This window comes from Thunnus thynnus, chromosome 21, assembly GCF_963924715.1.
Source record: "Thunnus thynnus chromosome 21, fThuThy2.1, whole genome shotgun sequence".
Lineage (NCBI taxonomy): Eukaryota > Metazoa > Chordata > Actinopteri > Scombriformes > Scombridae > Thunnus > Thunnus thynnus.
Window position 1 is genome coordinate 23,331,558 of NC_089537.1, and position 20,112 is coordinate 23,351,669.

General features: G+C 40.7%; 1 protein-coding gene and 1 pseudogene across 2 annotated transcripts in view; both read left to right on the plus strand.

Annotated features, from left to right (window-relative positions):
• Positions 1–20,112, plus strand: part of LOC137172899 (C-C chemokine receptor type 1-like) — a 40,561-nt gene that overhangs the window by 3,231 nt on the left and 17,218 nt on the right. Inside the window, exon 3 of one of the 2 annotated variants that reach the window (XM_067577493.1) lies at positions 885–3,494. The exons of the other annotated variant lie outside the window; for it this stretch is intronic. Coding sequence (XP_067433594.1) covers positions 885–1,749 — 865 coding nt within the window. The 3' untranslated portion in view covers positions 1,750–3,494. Of the gene's footprint in view, positions 1–884; positions 3,495–20,112 lie in introns of those variants that run through there. 2 annotated transcript variants of the gene reach the window in all.
• Positions 15,809–18,695, plus strand: LOC137173819 (uncharacterized; annotated as a pseudogene).

The following is a 20,112-nucleotide window of genomic DNA, read 5'->3' on the forward strand; positions in this document are numbered from 1 at the left end:
TTCACCATGGTCACCACCTTAATTTACATTGCTAACATGTGCTATTTAGCATTGAACACAAAGAACAGCGGAGGATGATGGGAGTGTCATGAGTTTTGAGGTCAAAAAATGAAGTACTGGTCAAATTGAAATACTAACTTGTTGGCACTAGATTCCCACACACAGACTACTGTATATCTGGGTGGCACTCTCAGGCAGATTCATTTCATGCATTTTCAACTTTGATGCCAAATTTGTTAAGTCACATTACTTTTCACATTAAACATCCACATTACTGAGCTGGTTGTGCATGTCCTATTTTGAAATGTAGACCAGAGCAGAAGTGTTGCACTCAATCCTGCAAAGCTGCACAATGAGCACAAGTCATCAATCCATTATCAATAATAGGCAGTAATACACTGAAATGTTCAAACACCCGTCATGGTTCAAAACTAATCTCTTGTAATCTCTTAATCTCTATGAAAAACAGTCCTGGAAACAAAGTTAAAAATAGCCTTGACAATATAAATAAATGCCTGATTACATGTCAACAAGTTTCTAGGTTATGCAGTGGCATCAAGGTAAAATTTTAGGCAATTACAGGCAGTACAAGAAGCTAGCTCACTTACCACAAAAACAAAAAACTGAACTGAGAGAATTGTGTAACGTTGAAGGAGGAACTTCCTCTATTTCAGGACTCTGCAGTATGACCTGTCAATCAACAGATTTCAAAGCAGTTTATCTACTTGTCACACTTCACTAAAATTAATGCTAAAGATGTTCAGATTTACTTCACTGCCACCAACCAAACCACAGTTTGCAAGTTATTTTGAAATATTACTGTCAAAAATGCTTGTGTGACCCATAGTCTCTGTTTTTTCTACATTTAACGGTTTATTTCTTAGGTTTGAGAGGCTGACCACTGTGACCAACATCTTGCTGCTGAACCTAGTGGTGTCCTCCCTGATCTTCATGAGCAGTCTTCCCTTCTGGGGAATCTACAAGCAGTTCTCTAACTGGATCTTCGGCAAAGTAATGTGCAAGATTGTAGGCAGTGTCTACTACCTGGGCTTCTACAGTTCTGTCCTGTTTCTAACTCTCCTGACCTTTGACCGACACCTTGCTGTCGTTTACTCCTTGCATGTGTCGCAAGTGAGGAATCAACGCTATGCGCTACTCTCCTGTGCTGTGGTGTGGCTGGTCAGTGGTCTGGCGTGCATCCCACAGATGATTCTCCACACAACTTTTACTCATCATATAACCAACAAAACATTCTGTCAGGAACATCCTGGTAACACAACGTCTATTGATGACAAGCTAAGAGCATCTGGATTTTACCTTCAACTTTTCCTTTTCTTGCTCTTTCCTCTGATTGTTATTGTGTACTGCTATGTTAGGATTGTTATCACTGTCATATCATCCAAGATAGTTACCAAGTTCAAGACAGTCAGGCTGATATTTGTCATTGTCTTGTTGTTTTTTATATGCTGGACCCCATTCAATGTTTTACTACTGATTGATGATGAAGACCTGTCCTGTGAGGAAAAGCAGAGGAGGGGTTATGCACTTCAAGTCACTCGTGACATTGCCTACATTTACTTCTGCATCAGTCCCATCTTCTATACATTTGTTGGGAGAAAATTCCAGAGCTACTTCAGACAGCTGCTGGTGAAACGCTTCCCAGGGTTAAAGAAGCATATTTCTTTCAGTCAGGTTAGCAGAACTAGTATGTCGACAAAAATTACACAGAAAAGTATAGAGTTGAGTTGAGTTTTAGGGATGGGGACTCCTTTGTTTCTCAGGCCTGCCATGTGTTGAACAAACCATGGTTTTACAAACAACTGAAGGAAGTATGTTAAGGTGGAAAGCGATGACATGAGTAGGGATATAATTTTGCCTATAGCAGAAGTAAAGCCAAAATATAAACCATAACAACATCCATATGTCAGTTAGCTATGTTGCTAATTTCACCTTTCTTAAGCAGGTGAGAACATGTTTTGAAAGTTTGTTGTCCAGCCCAAAACAAAGCTGCTACCTCTTCATCATGACCATGCCATCATGACATATGTAAATGTTGACAGAATAGTCCACAGGGCTGTGGCTCAGGAGGTAGGGCGGGTCATCCACTAATTGAAAGATTGGCAGTTTGATCCAAGTGTACTTGCAAGATACTGAATCCCAAGTTGCTTCTGATGGCTGATCCATCAGTGTGTGAATGTGTGTGAATGATTAGATTCCCCTGATGGGCAGGTTGGGACCTTGCATGGTGGCCCCTGTACCCATTCAGCATATGAATGTGTGTGAATGGGTGAATGTGACTCGTAGTGTAAAAAGCGCTTTGAGTGGTCGAAAGACTAGAAAGGCGCTATACAAGTACAGTCCATTTACCATTTACCATTTAGCTCACCTACGGGAAGAGATGGATCCCTACAGAAAAGCACATCATTCCTTCTTTGTATGTACAGTAGAAGACATTTTGTCAACTATTTGAGCTTGATTCTCCAGTGATTTTTCAGGTTTTGTTAAGGTTTCATTAAGATTCATTTACAAACTAGATTGGGAGACCTTCTGTCCTCTATTGTTCATAAGTTCATAAATAACACTTTACATTGCTGGTTGTGGTTATGGTTAAATAATCTAATAATCAACATCTGCCATAATCCCATTTTCCAAGTATTCACGCCTGTCCCTGTATATGTGTCAGATCGCGCTTAGTTATGCACCACAGTGCCACAATCATGATTTATTTTACATACACTGTTCTTTCAAATTTTGCACCCAATATTACAGTTAACTGCATCACCTTTGTGTGACAGAATGTAAAAGTTGGGCTGTTGAACAAAGTTAAGGGGGAAGAGATCAATAGTTCCTTGATCCTTACATAGTTGAGCAAATTTTAAAACTCTGTGTAAACTCTATACAAAAAGTGTTTTGCTCTGTGTTTATGCCATACAGCCTAGACTGTCATTTTTAATGGCTATCTGTATCTCTGACAGCTTTTCATGACTTCACTTAATTTGGATCCTCACTAAAATGTCAGTATAGTTTGGAAAAAAAAAAAAAATTTAGAAGTCTGGGTTGTGATTCTTCTCAAGGCTGATTAAGTGGAAGAATTATGATAACAGCACTTTGTTGAACACCAAACAGTGGAGCTTTAGCTGCATCCAAGTAAAGTCCAAAACAATGAATCAAGCATGTATAATCATTGTCCAGTCACTTTCCATGCCTGTAAGTATATCTGCTCTGATTTTTGGTTTGGTTGGTTTAATCTTGTGTTTATGTTTTTTATTATTATTGTGTGTATAATGAATTATGTCCTTTAAAAAGAAAGTCGATATTTTGCATTGATGATTCATTCTTTGTCAAGTTTCACATGAAGAACTTTTTACTTGGAAATAAAACAGTGAAAAAGCAGCACCAAAAAGGGAGTTAAAAGCTTAATGGTTTGTTGGGTTTTGTTTGGCTTGTGTGTGTCTAAATCTAAACTATTTGATTAAATCAACCCTTTTAAATCACCAGGCTACATGTTTCCTTTCTTCGCGTCCCACATATTTCCAGAATATACGTACATACCTTTTCAAAACACCCCTTTTACTGAAAACATTCCTTTAAGAAAGCAACTATCAAGGATTTGAGTAGAAGTTCAAATACATATTTCTCATGTCCATGTTCAGAAGAGGACAAGACCACCTGATTACATTGCTGATCTGGACAGTTTCCCCCACATAACCAAGACTTGAAATTCAGAGCTAAAACTGTTGTCATGAAGAAAATTGGCTCAGGGGAGCAGACCTGGACATATTTTTAACTTCTGCATAAAGCCTAGTGTCAATATCTCTGGTGAAAGGTTTACAAGGTCTCTTCCCCACATTACAAAAAATACTGTAAATCCTTTAGTTTTAATTTAATTCATCAAAACTTTTGGCTTTGGTCCAGACTGAAATAACAACTATCAACAAGTATTGGATAAATTTCCATGAAGTTATGTACAAACATTCCTTTTCCCCACAGAATGAATGACTGGAATGACTTTGGTGATCGGTTGACTTTTCATTGAGAGCCATTAGCAGTTTAAATTAGTTCAATACTTTGGTCTGGATCAAATGCTGGCAAAACTAATGACATTCCCATCATCATCAGTTCAGTCTCCAGCTATCTGTGATAAAATATACTGTGTTTTAATGCAGCCAAATTCACAATATAGTTGTTCAAATTTAGAAAGGTTTCTCTTTCTTTTGTCAGATAACTACAGGAAATAGTGTGAAATTAGATATCAGCACATGTGTACTCAACCAACAGTCATTAAACTGTTGCACTGCAGATAAAATCATTATCTCATGATCACTGTATTGTCACAGAGAAAGTTAGAGGCAAGTGTTGTGGAAATTTATGATGAATTCACAGAAAGCAAGTTGTCTTTCAGTTGCAGTATCCAAAGTTCACATTTGCAAATGCAGATCTCCTAGTTTGCTAGGCTGAAGAGATACTGAATGAGGTTTGGTGTCAGTATTTGTACATATAGCTGTGTGTGTCACAATCATCCCATCAGCTGTTGGTGTTCCAAGTGTAGTTGTGTCTGTTCTCAGCACCTGTAAAGAGGAAGTAGATAGGGACGCTGTGCACTTTGCAGCTGCATCTGCTCTCTCATTTCCTGTTGAGACAGAGTCTATGTTATTTGTGTGCGCCTCACATTTGAATATTGCCAACTGTTTGGGTGACAAGGCTAGTTTACATTAGTATTTTTTAATTGACATTGTGGATGTATGTGATGTGCTGTTGTGCGTAGCTTTGTATTTTGTATGGTTTTTGTGTTTTTTTGGGGGGGGTTTGTGTTTTTGTGTTTTTTTTTGTTGTTGTGCTGTTGTATGTTTTGATTGTGGAATTGTACGGATGCAAATTAGCTTTGAGCTAACTCCGGTGCAGTGCATCTTTAATGTTTAAAACTGCACACTGTCTCAATCAATAAATCAAATCAAATCAAACATCCAGCAAATCTCCCTCCAGTTTGTGATGTGCGACTTTGTTGCACAATGTCCCAAAATCATGGACCACCCTGAAAGCATACTTACTTCCATACAGATAGTGGCTACTCTTTGTGTGCTTCTATTAATCTTCTTTTCTGTGCTTCAATTAATGCTTTTAATTCTGCTGCTTGTGCAGAGAAGTGTGTGGGGTGTGGTTCTGCATTCAGTGTCTCATGTTGTGTTACTACAGCATAACCTGCTCTTTTGATCTATGGATGCTGATCTGTCCACCAACAGCTCCAACTCTGAATTCACCAGTGGTATGTCTTTGAGGTCTGGGTTTTGTGCTGCACATTTCATTTGTTGCCGCCATGCAATCTGTAGTAGGAAGTAGACACAGTACATCGTTTAACAGTATTGTAAGACACTTCCCATAACATTGCATGATATATCAGCCATCTAATTGAAGAAAAGTGAGCAGTTTTTGCTGCAACAGAATAATTGACACAGAATGAAAGAAAATGAAATCAACAACAGAAAAACACCTACTATCTGATGGAACCTGTGATAAGATAGTGTTTGGATTAGGTGTACGTGCATATACTGCTGCGTTCACCGCCTACAGGTCTTTGTACAAATCTGTTAACTCATCTCAGGAAATAATTTGTGTTTTGATTGGTGAGGTTTCACATGAAACAATAATTACTACAATTACTGCTTAAAAACTGGTGTTGTACTCTCTATAGCCTCTGGTTTCAATGGATATTGATCTTTACATGGTCTGTATTCTGATTTGGGTACAGTTTCAATTGGTTTCACATGCTTAATCAGACCAACATCATATTTACTTTTAGCTCAGACAGTTGTAAGAATATCTGTCAGCTCTAGGGAGTCAGCTGTGAATTGAACCATGGTCGTTGTGCTTCTGTGCATCCAACACAGTCTTTCCCACGGACCTAAGTTCTTCCAGTTTCTGACTGATCCTTTTACTAAAGAGATATGTGGAGCTGAATCATGCATTTTGATAAAACAGTGTTTGAGGTCTTCTGGCACTTCCACTCCTGCTGCACACATCCTCTTTACAACACAACCACCTCATACTGAATCTGTCATAATCTCTGTCTTTCCTAACCCACTCTAGCTCAAATGCGTCAGCCTGCTCCTATGAAATGTGTGTAGTGCAGTATGAACTTATTTGTGTTATGTATTGTACTTCCTGTTTCTGTATATGTGTGTTTTCTCAAGCAGCTCTGAGGTTATCTGACGTGGGCTCTGAGGGTTGCAGGTCCAATTGGTACATGTACAGTAGTGTGCCCCCCCTCTGACCTCATCAGTCATTATTAAACAGGTGATTTAACTCTTAATAAAGCTTTCAAAGAGCAGAAGGTTTTACTCTTTGGGTGTTTTACATCACCTAAGCTGAATGAACAGAGAAGGAGAGAGAGAAAAAAAACACAAGAACAGTCTGCTATAAGCACCCCTTTTTTTGTTTTTTGTTAAAAGATAGAGAGTGCAGGTGTTGTATTAAATCAAATCCATTGCTATCATTAAATTTTGAATGTTTTCTTATTGAATTGTTGAAATTTTATTCATTCACCACATGATTAGACACTCTTTCTGATGACACAATGTGCTCAAATCATAAAATACAACATTCAGACTGAAAACGACTTTCCCAGCCACACTGTTACAAATTGCCGTTAGTTTACATCAAAATGTCAATAGTATCATCCTGTTATCAAAGGAACAACAATAAACAGTGATCGGTTATCCGGTAACCTAACTTATAATTATTTCAATATCAAGTCAAGTCAGCTCCATCCATACAGCGCCACGTCACAACAAAAGCAATCTCATGACTCCTCTCATATAGAGCAAGTTAAGACCATACTCTTTAACATGATCATCCTTTTGTAATGTTTTCTTTCTTTTAATATTTTATGAGAGGCACTTTGAGTTGCCTTGCAGTTGAGATGTACTATACAAAAAGACTCGACTCATCCTGCTTTTTCCTCTCTCCCACACCACACACACACACCAGCTCTCACTTCTATCTATGTCAGAACACACTATATTACTATGGTCCACTGTCACCTACAACAGCCACAATAATTTCATTGAATATGAAAAAAGCAAAAATAATTTTGAATGGTGCCTTTTTATGGGTTGAATTTAACCCAGAACATCCAAAGAGTGTGTATCAGCCGCACAAAATTATCAGGCCGAAAGAACACAGTATTCTAAGTGTTTTACTGCTCTCAAATGTAAAAGTGGGTCAGATTTGACTCTGAACAGTAGGCAAAGGCTAAACAGAATTCCAAGATTACCACTCTGCCTGTACTTTCCGACAATAATTGTTTGCTATCACAATTATGTTAGTCCCAGAACAGTTTTTTCTCTTACCAGACAATTCCTCTGAGTGAATTTGCTGCTTTGAGATGTCTTCAGTGACCCATTAGCGGACTCAACACCTGGGATTTTGGTTAAGATGCAGTCGCTTGGAGGGGAGGTTTGGAGCTTGTCAAGGTCCCTGATGTCTGCCATGCACATTTTTTTCCTCAGCGATGAGCTGCCACTGGTTCACATGTTGACATCCCATCCTTGTTGCCAGAGTTGTTGTGGAAATTTAAAGATGAATTCACAGAGAGCAAGTTGTCTTTCACAATTTTATTGCAATAACAAGTTCACATTTGTAGATGCAGATCTACATAGATGAAGAGATGCTGTATGAAGTTTAGTGTTGGTAGTTGTACATACAGCCACACACGTCACAATCATCCCGTATTTGTCATCCTAACAGTTCTTTTTAATTAATTCACCATATCTCTTGGGAGTTTCTTTTGGTCTCTGCTGAGAATTAAGAGTTGAAGGCTGAATCCTTATCTGCCTTTCCTCCCTGGACTATCCCTCTGTGCCTCTGTCTAATGAGCAATAAAGTTACAGTGACTGAGTCCCACATCTCACTTTTGATGGTACCTGTTGGGAACATTTTTGCATGGGAAGCAGAGAAGAAATAGTTTTACAATGTGCTTTTGACTATAAGGCAGTATAGCATAATCTTAAGACAATACGTTTCCGTTTCAGTTACACCTGTGGTTTTCTTTGTCCAAATATGAAAAAAAGTAAATATAAAAATGAAAAACATGAAAAAGCCTACTATATGTCACAAACCTCCTCAAACTGTGTCACCAGGAGTGGACACAAACCAAGGTCAAGTGCCTATCGATATTTTTATTTTTTATTTGACTTTTTACTAAAGGATAAGCATGGGATGTGAAGGTCAGGTGCATTAGTTGTGTAGGAAGTCGGGAGATCACCAAATTATTATAATTGTACAAGTGCTGTAAATACCAGTGGTGGAAAGTAGCTAAATACTTTTACTCAAATATTTGGCATGAGGTGATTAATGGGAGAGTAAAGAAGAAAAACAAAGTTCTGATACACAAATATGTTTTCAGTTTTTGGATTTTTTCTCTAATCTTTGAGATTTTTGTGAAATATTGGATCATTTCTCCATTTATTGAAATGAAACCATGTGAGAAATTTAGAGGGGAAATCACTATTTGGTGGAGCTGTTAACAACTCATAGACATCTGAAATGTGACCCCAACTACACACTGCTTTTTGTAAGACGTCAAAAGCCAAAAAGGTTGGAAACCACTGCTTTCATCTTTTACAATGTGTTGTGTTTTTTATATTATCCATTGTGTCAAATCTTCATCTGAAAAGTAACTAAAGCTGTCAAATAAACGTTGAGTAGAAAGTACAAGATTTCTCTCTGAAATGTAGTGGAGTGGAAGCATAAAGTTACATCAAATGGAAATACTCAAGAAAAGTACAAGTACCTCAAAATTGTACTTCAGTATTGTAGTTGAGTAAATGTACTTAGTTATTTCCCTCCACTGGATTTAATGCAAGGACATAATGTACTAATAAGATGATACATTTGTTAACCCATAACAAAAATAACAGGAGAGCTCCTGAAATCATGAAAAAATATTTTTGATCTTATTGCACAAGATTTTCTTTTTCCTGAGAGGGGCCATTTTGTCTAATGAGTAAGTGTTACCTTCGATACTTTAAGTAAATTTTGCTGGCAATACTAGAATTTTGAAATCAGGACTTTTACCTGTAACAGAAAATGTTTACATTGTGGTATTGTTTTGTCACTTAAAGTACTTCTACTACCACATAAAAACTCTAATACACACTTATCACAATAAGTATGTATTAATCTGTGGGGGACAGTTCCCACTGGGGGCTGGAGACATGTGTCACTAGCCGTTGTCTCCTAACCCCCTGCAAGAAACGTTTCAAGAGGGGGTGGGTGAAGACAGGTCTGTCGCCAAAACCCTCATGACAAGAGGAAACAGCTGCATACACTTTACGCCTCTTGACATGAGGTCGGCGCCCCTGTTCTCCAGACCCAGAATGTGGAGGGCTCTCAGAGACAGGAGCTGTTCTGAGGCCCACACCAACAGGTTCTGTACCATCTTCAACAGGGCTGCAGATCAGACTCCACCCTACCTGTTCGCAACCGCAGGCAACCGTGGTGCAGTTGTCTGTTCTCACCAACGCGTGTCTCCCCTGAACCAGAGTCAGGAAGTGTTGGAGAACCAGGAGCACCGCCTGGAGTTCGAGGTGGTTGATGTTTTGGTTCCCCCCTGAAGGCCACACACCATCTATCGCTCTGCCCCGCCAACAGGATAATGATCCTAAACATACCTTGAAATCCACCATGGACTCCCTCAAGAGATGCAAGCTGAAGGTTTTGGAGTGGCCCTCACAGTCCCCTGACTTAAACATAATTGAAAATCTGTGGGTAGATCTTAAAAGAGCTGTGCATGCGAGACGGCCCAAGAATATTGCAAAACTAAAAGACTTGTGCAAGGAAGAATGGGAGAAAATCCCAAATACATGAACTGAAAGAGTTTTAGCTGGCTACAAAAAGTGTTTACAAGCTGTGATATCTGCCGGAGGGGGTGTTACTAAGTAGAGGAGAACGTGGTAACATGAGCCACTTTTTACATTTGATGATTTTACTGCAAAATAAAACTGTATTTGTTTCAAATAATAGTTACTGTATATACCTCAGGTTGTTGTGTACCCATGGAAATTAAAATAAGTCTAAAATAAATCTAATTATTACGGTTTTAGAACAATGACCCATGAAAAAAGCCAGTCCTATGGCACGACTTATCCCAAGGTAGGGGTAAAATGAGCATGGGGATTGGGTAAATTGAGCGCTCTAGGGGTAAATAGTGCTCCCATTAAATACTGATATAAAACTGACATCAAACTATTTTGAGATAATTTTGAACTTTATTAATGCCATCAATTTAACAAAGGCAAAAACTCATGCTTTTAAGTAAAATGATATCTTTGTGTCCTGTTGTTCAAAATGATACCTAAACATTTTCAGTAAAGATTAAACTATGATCTTTGTGTGTTAGCTACAGAAAGAATGTGTGTGTAAATGCGCTTTTGTGTATACAGACAGGTGACAAATTAAAAGAAAAACTGTGAACTGTACAGTGAGGGGATCTGGGGGCTCTGTTATGTTTTGGGGGGGCATTTTGCTGGTGTGGTTTGGGTCCACTTGTCCCCCTAGTGGGAGGAGTCACTGCAAATCAATACAAAGTTGTTCTGAGTGATCACCTTTATCTTGTGATGAAACATTTCTATCCTGATGGGAGTGGTCTCTTCCAGGATGACAATGGCCCCATCCACAGGGCACGAGCGGTCACTGAATGGTATAATGAGTATGAAAATTATGTGTATCATATGCTATGGCCTTCACAGTCACCAGATCTCAACCCAACTGAACACCTATGGGAGATTTTGGACTAACATGTTAGACAGCACTGTCCACCACCATCATCAAAACACCAAATGAGGGAATATCTTTTTGAAGTATGGCGTTCATCCCTCCAGAAGAGTTCCAGAGACTTACAGAATCAATGCCAAGGTTTATTGAAGCTGTTCTGACGGCCCAACACCTTACTAAGACTCTTTATGTTTGGTTTGGGTCCACTTGTCCCCCTAGTGGGAAGAGTCACTGCAAATCAATACAAAGTTGTTCTGAGTGATCACCTTTATCCTGTGATGAAACATTTCTATCCTGATGGGAGTGGTCTCTTCCAGGATGACAATGCCCCCATCCACAGGGCATGAGGGGTCACTGAATGGTATGATGAGTATGAAAATTATGTGTATCATGTGCTATGGCCTTCACAGTCACCAGATCTCAACCCAACTGAACACCTATGGGAGATTTTGGACTAACATGTTAGACAGCGCTGTCCACCACCATCATCAAAACACCAAATGAGGGAATATCTTTTTGAAGTATGGCGTTCATCCCTCCAGAAGAGTTCCAGAGACTTACAGAATCACTGCCAAGGTGTATTGAAGCTGTTCTGACGGCCCAACACCTTACTAAGACTCTTTATGTTGCTGTAATTTGTCACCTGTCTTGTCATTTGTCTGTATGTACAGCACATTTATGTGTGGATTAAACTTAACATTAGTCAGCAATTAGGTATTTATTCATCAACATTGTAACACTTGTAACAGGGATCAAACATGAACAATGTCTCTAGTCTCTAGAATATCAGAAAATAATTTTGGGGGTTAAATTGAGCCATTGACTCAACTTGCCCCAACATCACTGGCACGTTTTACCCCACAAACTCCATTTTGACAAAACTGTTTCATACAGTGGCTCAGATCTACAATTATGCTGAGTTTATGACCTTGTTTTGTAGCTTACACTTACTTAAATTAACATGTAATAATGTCCAAAACGTATCTATTTTAATTAAGATACAAGACTGATCACTTCAGTAATGCGATGAATTCACTTGGAAGGACAAAAATCTTGTTTTTTGCTCTGTTTTGCTTACCACTCTCTCCATGTCTCTCATGTGGTGTCTCTTACCACATCTCTCCTACTTTCTTAATTTGTGGTCACATGATTACTTTTGTTTATGGTTACCTAGATAAAGTTGATGGCTCATTTTACCCACTGGCTCGATTTACTCCAACTTTTGCAAATGCCACAATGATGTTTTTATTTTTTATTTTTGTTCAATTTATCACAACATGACACAGAAGACACAGCTTAAGAAAATGAATGAAAATCAACATAAATTAAAAGATGAGACATTTGACAGAAAGATGATGACAACCTGAGATATGATTGAACTTGCTGGAAGAGGTCAGCAGTGACCCAGATTGAATGAAGAGAGTGCATAAGAAAGAATATAAAAGAGTAAATAATGGGAAAGATCAAACACCAAAACACTGCCCCAGATATAAAGAATGCTTACCGCAGCTGTTAAGATCTTAGTGATCTTTGAGCTTTAAGGATTGCAGAGTCATCAGGGCACATAAGAAGCATAAGCAGAGGAAGATCACCGGCCCAGTTGTTGGAGGGAAGCTGTTGAGATACCTTGCATAGCTGCTAAGGTAGCAACGCCTATCCTAAGTGAGTGACCTGAATAATGTTTGGAGGAATATTACATCTCAGAAGAACCTGTTCCAAATGATAGATGAACCAAAATTTGGACATGGGATTGTTATCTGGAGTCAGAAAAGTGGGGCATTAGGGTCAGAACAAGGTCTGATTTTTAAATATTTACACATTGATTTAAATGGGCAGAACTGAAAGTCTGTGCGAGCAATGATTACAGAGCAAGTGCCCCCAGCTTTAGAGTGTTTAAGAAAAAGACTTAAGAAATCTGGATGAAAAGTCTGCAAAAGTAACATCTTTCGCTGGATTGAATGAATTCACCACTCCTCAAAAATACATAAAAAGCTAATAGAAAAGAACAATCCAGTAGTGAGTTGAAATGAGGGAAAATATAACCCTGTATCAAGACTGATAGCATTTTATGCAAGATGGAAAGAATAATTGGGAGTCGATTAACAGTGCTAGAGGGGGAAAATTCTGAAATGCCTTTGAGTAACAGTTTAATGGCTGGATTAGAAAATAAACTGGGGAAAGATGGATCGAAGCATCTAGCATCAAACTGAATACCAGCAACCAAACCTCTTATGTAAAGTGACGCACAGACAGGCAATTACAAATAAAAGTGTAAACAGCACTGATTTTAACAGGTTTTAGTGGTAGTTTCATGGAGACACAGAACAAGGCAAAAGTTTTCCAAGCAAAATCATATAATTTCAGAGTTGATGCAGCTAAACCCTTTCTCATATAAAACCTGGCAGATTCCAAATACAACTGCAGGGAAAGTTGTGAGTAAGTAAGAAAGTATTGTTTAGTAGAGGGCTAATGACTCTAGTGGGCGAGTAGCTGGACTGATGGTTTTTTCGTCAGAGGGGGGAACAGGTGTTTCAATTTGGACAGCAAGTGGCAAGATTCATTGTACGGAGGGTCAATCAGCAGAAAGTCGTCAAGGAGGTGAAGAACAGAGGGAACTCGGACTCAATTTAAAAGTATCCAGCAAAGGGCCTCAGAAACTTGATTGAAAATGAAAGGACTGCTTCTGCAGCCAAATGTGAGATGCATGGCGAAATACAGTTTGGATTCCCATTTTAAGCCAAAGAGATGCCACTGCAAGGGATGTATTGAAACAATTTGAAGGCATATGTACTGTCGGCTTTGGAGAGCCATGCACCCTGACCAGCTAGCTTAATAAGCTTGATAGCATTGTCCATGGTATAATGAAGAGAAAAAGGCTTAAGTGGGATAAGATTATTAACGCTAGGATATGACCTGGAGTGAGGAGCTGAAAGATCAAATATGAGTCTTTTCTTTCTGGAGTATTTTCTTGTTGCAACACCTATCGGACTAGTGTGAAACACAGGAAATGGAGAAGAACTAAAAGGCCCAACTAAATAACCTTTATTGAACTCTTTTATTAGTAGCTTGGACACTATGACCAGCTCTTTAAGTGTAGAATGAACATTTTTTGACACATATGAAGAGGTCAAGGATGAGAAAACCCCTACCCAAAACCCTTGAGAAAGACCAGTGAGCAAATGATCAATAAATACAGAATCAGGATAAGTTCTGACGTCAAAGCTGGGACATTTATTGGAGAGGGGGGTGGATTTTTAATAAGTCTTTGCACCGCAACAATGCTGCAGAGGGCGAAACCTGCATGGGCACACTGATTTTGGATGAACATCTTTGCAGTTGCTGCAAATGTGAAGAAGCATGCAGTTGGGGTGAATTCACACATTTTCATTGAAATTGTTACATATAAGCTGATTGTTGAAGAGATTCACCTTGTGGCCACAGCTGTCAGTTTTCTCTCTCACAGGAGGAGGTGGATCAGTCTTAGCTTTATGCTGGGCTCGTGATCTTGGGGGAAAAACGGTGCCAAAGGGCAGAAGGCCTCTGAATGACCCATATTGCCACAAGTGATGCATGACACGGCTTGAGGACCACCCACTAGCATGACCAGCAATTCAGTGTCTAAAACAGACCAGCTCAGTCGGATGTTTGATTGAGAGATGTAGAGAGCGGCTTCGCTAGAGAAACCTTTGTGGTATTGTGGTAGAGGATGTTTTTACCATATCTCAAGGTCACCGGTGAGAGCGAAATAAGTGTCCTGTTCTTGTCTACGCTCAGGGTAAACGGAGCATATCATGTCTCGATATATATGCCAAAAGCTACAACAAATTCACCAATTGACATGTCTCTTGACAATATGTGATTGACAGATTTTATAACAACTGTAAAGTTTTCCCCAGTGGACACCTTGTTTTCCCATTCTGGAGATGGAAGAATTAGACTGATCAGGTTAATATCTTTCCCCTGTAAAATTGTTGCTCTTAGACGAGGAGAGAAATTAGCTCCAGAAGAAACATACAGCCTACCTAGCATGGGAGCAGAGACAGCCCAAGCCAGGGAATGTTGTGGCATGTCTGGGTTGGTTGCAGTGAGAACGAATGCTTGAGGCATGAATCTGCAGGTTTTGAGAGCCAGAGAGTGATGCAGAGGAAGATGATGAAGCTTGGGCATTCTCCAGAAGCTGGAAGCGAGCATCAATAGCTTGTATGGAAGATGCCAGAGATTGCGGTGTAGAAGCGAGGGCATTATCTGATGAAGGAGCAGCAGCTTGATCAGAATGATCATGCAGCCCTCCATGCTTGGCTGGAGGGGCTGCATGATGCCTTTTCACAAATCACCTTGTGAGCCAAGTCATGAAGCTGCGAGAGCTCCAGACCTGGAGGTGGAGAAAAGCCATGGGCTTTTAAGATCTCCAAGATTTCTGCGTCTGATCCTTCTTGGCAAGCAGCAATCCGAATGCTGTGGCGAGCTGCCGATGAGATGGAGGCAGAATCTAAATGATCAGTCTCAAAGACTCCCATTTATGAGTCTGACATCATGGCAAAAGATGACAGCCCAAAGATTAGCAGTAAAGCAAAGCGTAGACTTGCCATAAACCAACAGCACAATCTATGCACGCATAACAGCAGCATGCCAGACTAAGGCTGTATTCAGACCACATCAGGCGGTACGGCGAAAGTGCCAGTTCTCCCATTCATTTGAATGAGGGTAGTGTATTTTGTCTGTGGGCATTTTGGCCACTGTGCGGACTGTGGCCTGCAATAAACCCGTTGTCACTGTGACCGAAGGCTGCGGTGGCCAATCACAGCCAGAAATCAGACAGATCAGAGCTGTAAACTCTGCCATGAGGGAAGACAAAGACATTACTAAGTGAGATGAGGACATTTCTCTTTGTTTGATAAGGTTAAAAGTAAAGGTGTCCTGACTTACTTTAAAAGAGACGAGAGAAGGAGAGAGAGAGAGAAAGAGAGAGAGAGAGAGAGAGCAGCAGTGGTCAAGTGAGCTAGAGAGTGAATGAAGAGAGGGAGCGCTGGTAGCGAGAATGCCAGTGACTCAGATCAATAAAACCTTATTTTCTGACTGTTTCACCACGGGTACGTTCCGGAGCACAAATAAACACACACACACACCCCCACACCTCCGCTCGACCCTCTGGCTGAACACTGCACCACCTGATTTGGTCTGAATAAAGCAGAGAGAAAGAGACATTTTTAAAAAGACAGCAACCAGATGACAGGCTAGCAATGAAAATGTGTCACCGTGCTATTGAATAGAAGTGATCAGCTGGTGACAGCTGAAACTCAAACTATGCCCCCGTGTGTTGACAGCTAGGAAATGATTGAGCATGTGTGAGAAATGGGAATGAAAGGGAGGTATGAGCGGTAAAATTACAACAGGCATACAAAAGATAGTCTTACTGAAAGAACTTTCGCTAAGCTTCATATGGTTTACGTCATTAAAAAGGCAATTATATTCCTCTTTTATCATTATCCCCCTCATAATAATAATTAAAAAACTCATGATAATGATTGTGAAGACCTGCATGTTACTGCATTGGTCATCTTACTGTGTCTTCACCTCTTTTTCCTACAGCACAGCCCACAGAAGCTTCACCCTCTTGCATCCCCCCAACCCTGCCCTATGCCAACCATACTCAGGCAGCAGATTCTCACCGGTAATTACATTGACCTCACCCAACTTATTCAACCAACTTCAACCTCATGTCCCCAGGGAACTGCTCACTTCATTCGGTCTCTTGAAACTTAAACAGGTGCTTCCAGCTCACTCCGAACACCCTGTGGTGGCTGAATTCGCTTTCACATTCTCATTGTATTGAGTCGTCATCTGTTCTGCTTTCCCCAACCGCAGGTCTGAGTTTGACGACTACCTGTTGTTGATCCTCGACCTGGCCTTATGGTTTGGTGGCAACAACTTTTATTCATACCATGTCTTCTTCACCTCTCAAGCTGCAGGACACCTGCAACAGTTCAACCAGGGCATGTACTGAGGACCGCTGGATCCAGAGCTGTACTGCCGAGTCTTTGTAACTCACTTGTCGCTCAATTGAGACCTGTGTAGCACCCCTTCCCATCCCGCCACAGCATGCACCCTCTCTGCTCCTCTGCCCCACATCTCAGCTGTGGAAAAGCAAAGTCCTGCAGTTTTCTGTAGCTTACCCCCAGCAGCTCCTCCGCTGTCCATCACCCCCAAACCAGCCATTGCCCAGCCATCCACCCTTGGCCCTCTCCCCAAAGGCGTGGATAAGAGAGGAATTCCAACCTCTATCAGGGTGGGGGTATGATCTGCAATCACTACAATGACCTGGGATGCAACATCTTCAGCTGCAGATTCCTACACACCTGCTTGTTCTGCAGTGGAGCCCACACCAGATCGACTTGTCCACATAATCCAACCAAGCAAGGCTTGTGTAAGTATCTCAATACCCCCATTAAAATGGATGCTCTAGCCACCGCCTTACAGAACCACCCAGACTGCCAGTTTGTCAACTACAGTCTGACCCTGACACAGTTGACAAACTCTTGCAAAAAGAAGTTGAAGATGCATTTGTGATCGGCCCTTTCTCCAGCCCTCCTTTCCCATCTTTCAGGATTAGTCCAATCGGGCTAGCAACAAGGAAGTATTCCAGGAAAAAGAGGCTCATCATCAACCTCTCATCCCCCCACGGATCCACCATCCCGAGCATCAACAGCCTGATTCCCAGGACGGACTTTTCTCTGCAGTACACCTCAATTGATCATGCCATCTCCCTCATCTGCCTCGCAGGCCAAGGAGCATGGTTGTCCGAGGCGGACATTACAAGCGCTTTCAAGGTCCTTCCTGTCCACCCTGACTATTGGCATCTTTTCTGAGTCCTCTGGAAGGGTGTATACTATTTCGCTGTGTGGCTGACCTTTAGCTGCAAGATTTGCCCAAAAATCTTTGACTCCTTATCCGAGGCTCTCTGCTGGATCCTGTCAAACAGCTACAAACTCCCGTAAATCATTCACCTACTTGATGACTTTCTCACAATTACGCTGCCATCTTCATTCCCATCATACAGTCTCACCACCATGACTTTCGCATTCACCAAACTTGGTGTTCCTCTCTTTCCAGAGAAAACAGAAGGCCCCAGCACATCTCTGGAATTTCTCGGCAGCACCCTTGCTCCTGTTTCACTCCAAGCATCCTTGCCTACTGAGAAACTCCACCGGATTTCATTGCTCACCCCAAATTTTCTTCTGGCCGACATATGCACCAAACGCCAATTACTTTTGCTGCTGGGCCATTTCAACTACACTATCATCCCTCAGGTTGATCCTTCTTGTTGCACCTTCTCTCCATAGGCACCACCATCCCGTCCATTCATGACCATGTCACGCTCAACAATGCATGCAAGATGGAACTGAAATTGTGTTCCTCTCCTCCTGGAACGGTATCACTTTCTTTTACAACGACCATGTCACCAATGCAGACAACATTCAGCTGTATACAGACACAGCCCCTTCAGTTGGTTTTGGCAGCTACTAAAATGGCAGGTGGTTCTCAGCCAAATGGCCGCTCAATTTCTCTTCTCTCACCCCTTCCTCCACCACCTGCAAAATGTACCTGATAGTCATTGCAGTCATTCTTTGGGGTTACGAATGGTCCAAGAGGACCAACGCTATCTACTCCAACAACAGCGCCATCGTCGACATCCTCAAAAAAGGCCGGTCGTAGTGTCTGGACATCATGCTGTTCATGCGTAAGCTCACACTGGTTTTGGCCCAGCACCAGTTCATCCAAGCATACCACATCCCAGGCCACAAAAATGCAGTTGTTGACTCACTCTCTCATTTCAGAAATTCAGAAAATTGGCTCCAGCCTCTGACCCACCTCTGACCCCAGTCCCACCATCCAAACATGCAGCAAGCTGCTCTTTTTTTTTTTAAATCGTAGGCTTCAACAAAAATTGCAGTGCAGAACCTGCAGAACTGCACTTTGTCTGATCGAGGCCATATTGGGTATTCTATTGTTTTTACTGTGGATTCTATGGTGCTTTTATGTCTGAAGCACTGGACCAAATGAATTTCCCTGGCTGGGATAATAAAGTTAATCTAAATCTGATTCTAAAAAACTGTCATTAAAAAAATGCAGTTTCCTACAGAAGTACAACAGTTGTTGTGCAACTGGCCCAGTACTAAACTGCTATGTGAAAGCTGTGTGTGTTCTCACAGTAACAATCTTTCACATTATATCTATATTGATCATCACAGTAACATTTCAGCAGAAGTGACAATTAATTTTACCATGAAATACAACAGGAAGAAAGGCACAGTTTCACTTAAATGAATTCAGAGATTATTTCATAAAAGTAAATATTATATTTCATACATGTAGCATGTCTCGCTGCTACTGTGAGTTCCCTCGGCAGATAACACCAACACAACAGACAAGTCACAGAGAACACCTTTTATTTTCTGCTTCATGCACACACTTCCACATAAATAATAAACATAAAGCCACCATGCGCCTGTGGTTACCCAGCTTCTACTGGCACATGTGGTTCAGTCTCTGGAGTCCCTCAGCCTCACCAAATAATAGTTTTGGCCTTCACCAAACAAATCCTGACAGCCAGCCTGTCTGTTTCTTGGGTGTGCAGCAGCCATCTGAGCTCCAGCACACTACTGCATTTGAGAGGGAGGATACAATTAGTTAACAAGCACCACCGCTCTCCTGAGCCATATCCACACCTCTCTCCTGCAGCTAAACACTGACCACGCCCACCTCAACAATACATTCAAAATGTTAAGACGTGATGGGATTTCAGCTCTTTCTGTATGAAGGTCAGATGGGACTTACTGAGCAGTATTGTTCATGTCAGTGAGCTGATTTAGCACAATGACTGCAATGATCTTCAAACAAGTTTGTTCCCTGGGACACAGATCATGTTAGAAAAAAGATGCAGATGATGGAGATTGAGAAAAAAAAACCCCTCATGACTTCAAAGAAACCCTTTTTTTTCATTTTTGCACTATTTTCAAAATGGTCCTCACACTTGACTCAAAACTTCACTTGCTGCCAATTTGACTGGTTTGGTACTGACTTCCTGAAGTCAACAACATACTTGATTTTATTAAGAAGATATATTAAACATTAAAAGGACTCTCCTTTGTTTTTATTATTCATTTATTTGTTTATTTAACTTGGGCCACACAGATAAGCACATTACATACAGATAATGCAATACTTTATGAATGAAAACTCTACCTAAGTTCTGTTTTTGAAGAATTTGACTATGGTGCCATCTTACCTTTTAAAGTTTTTATAAAATTATTACAGGCTTGATTATTGATTTGGAGGCCTGCC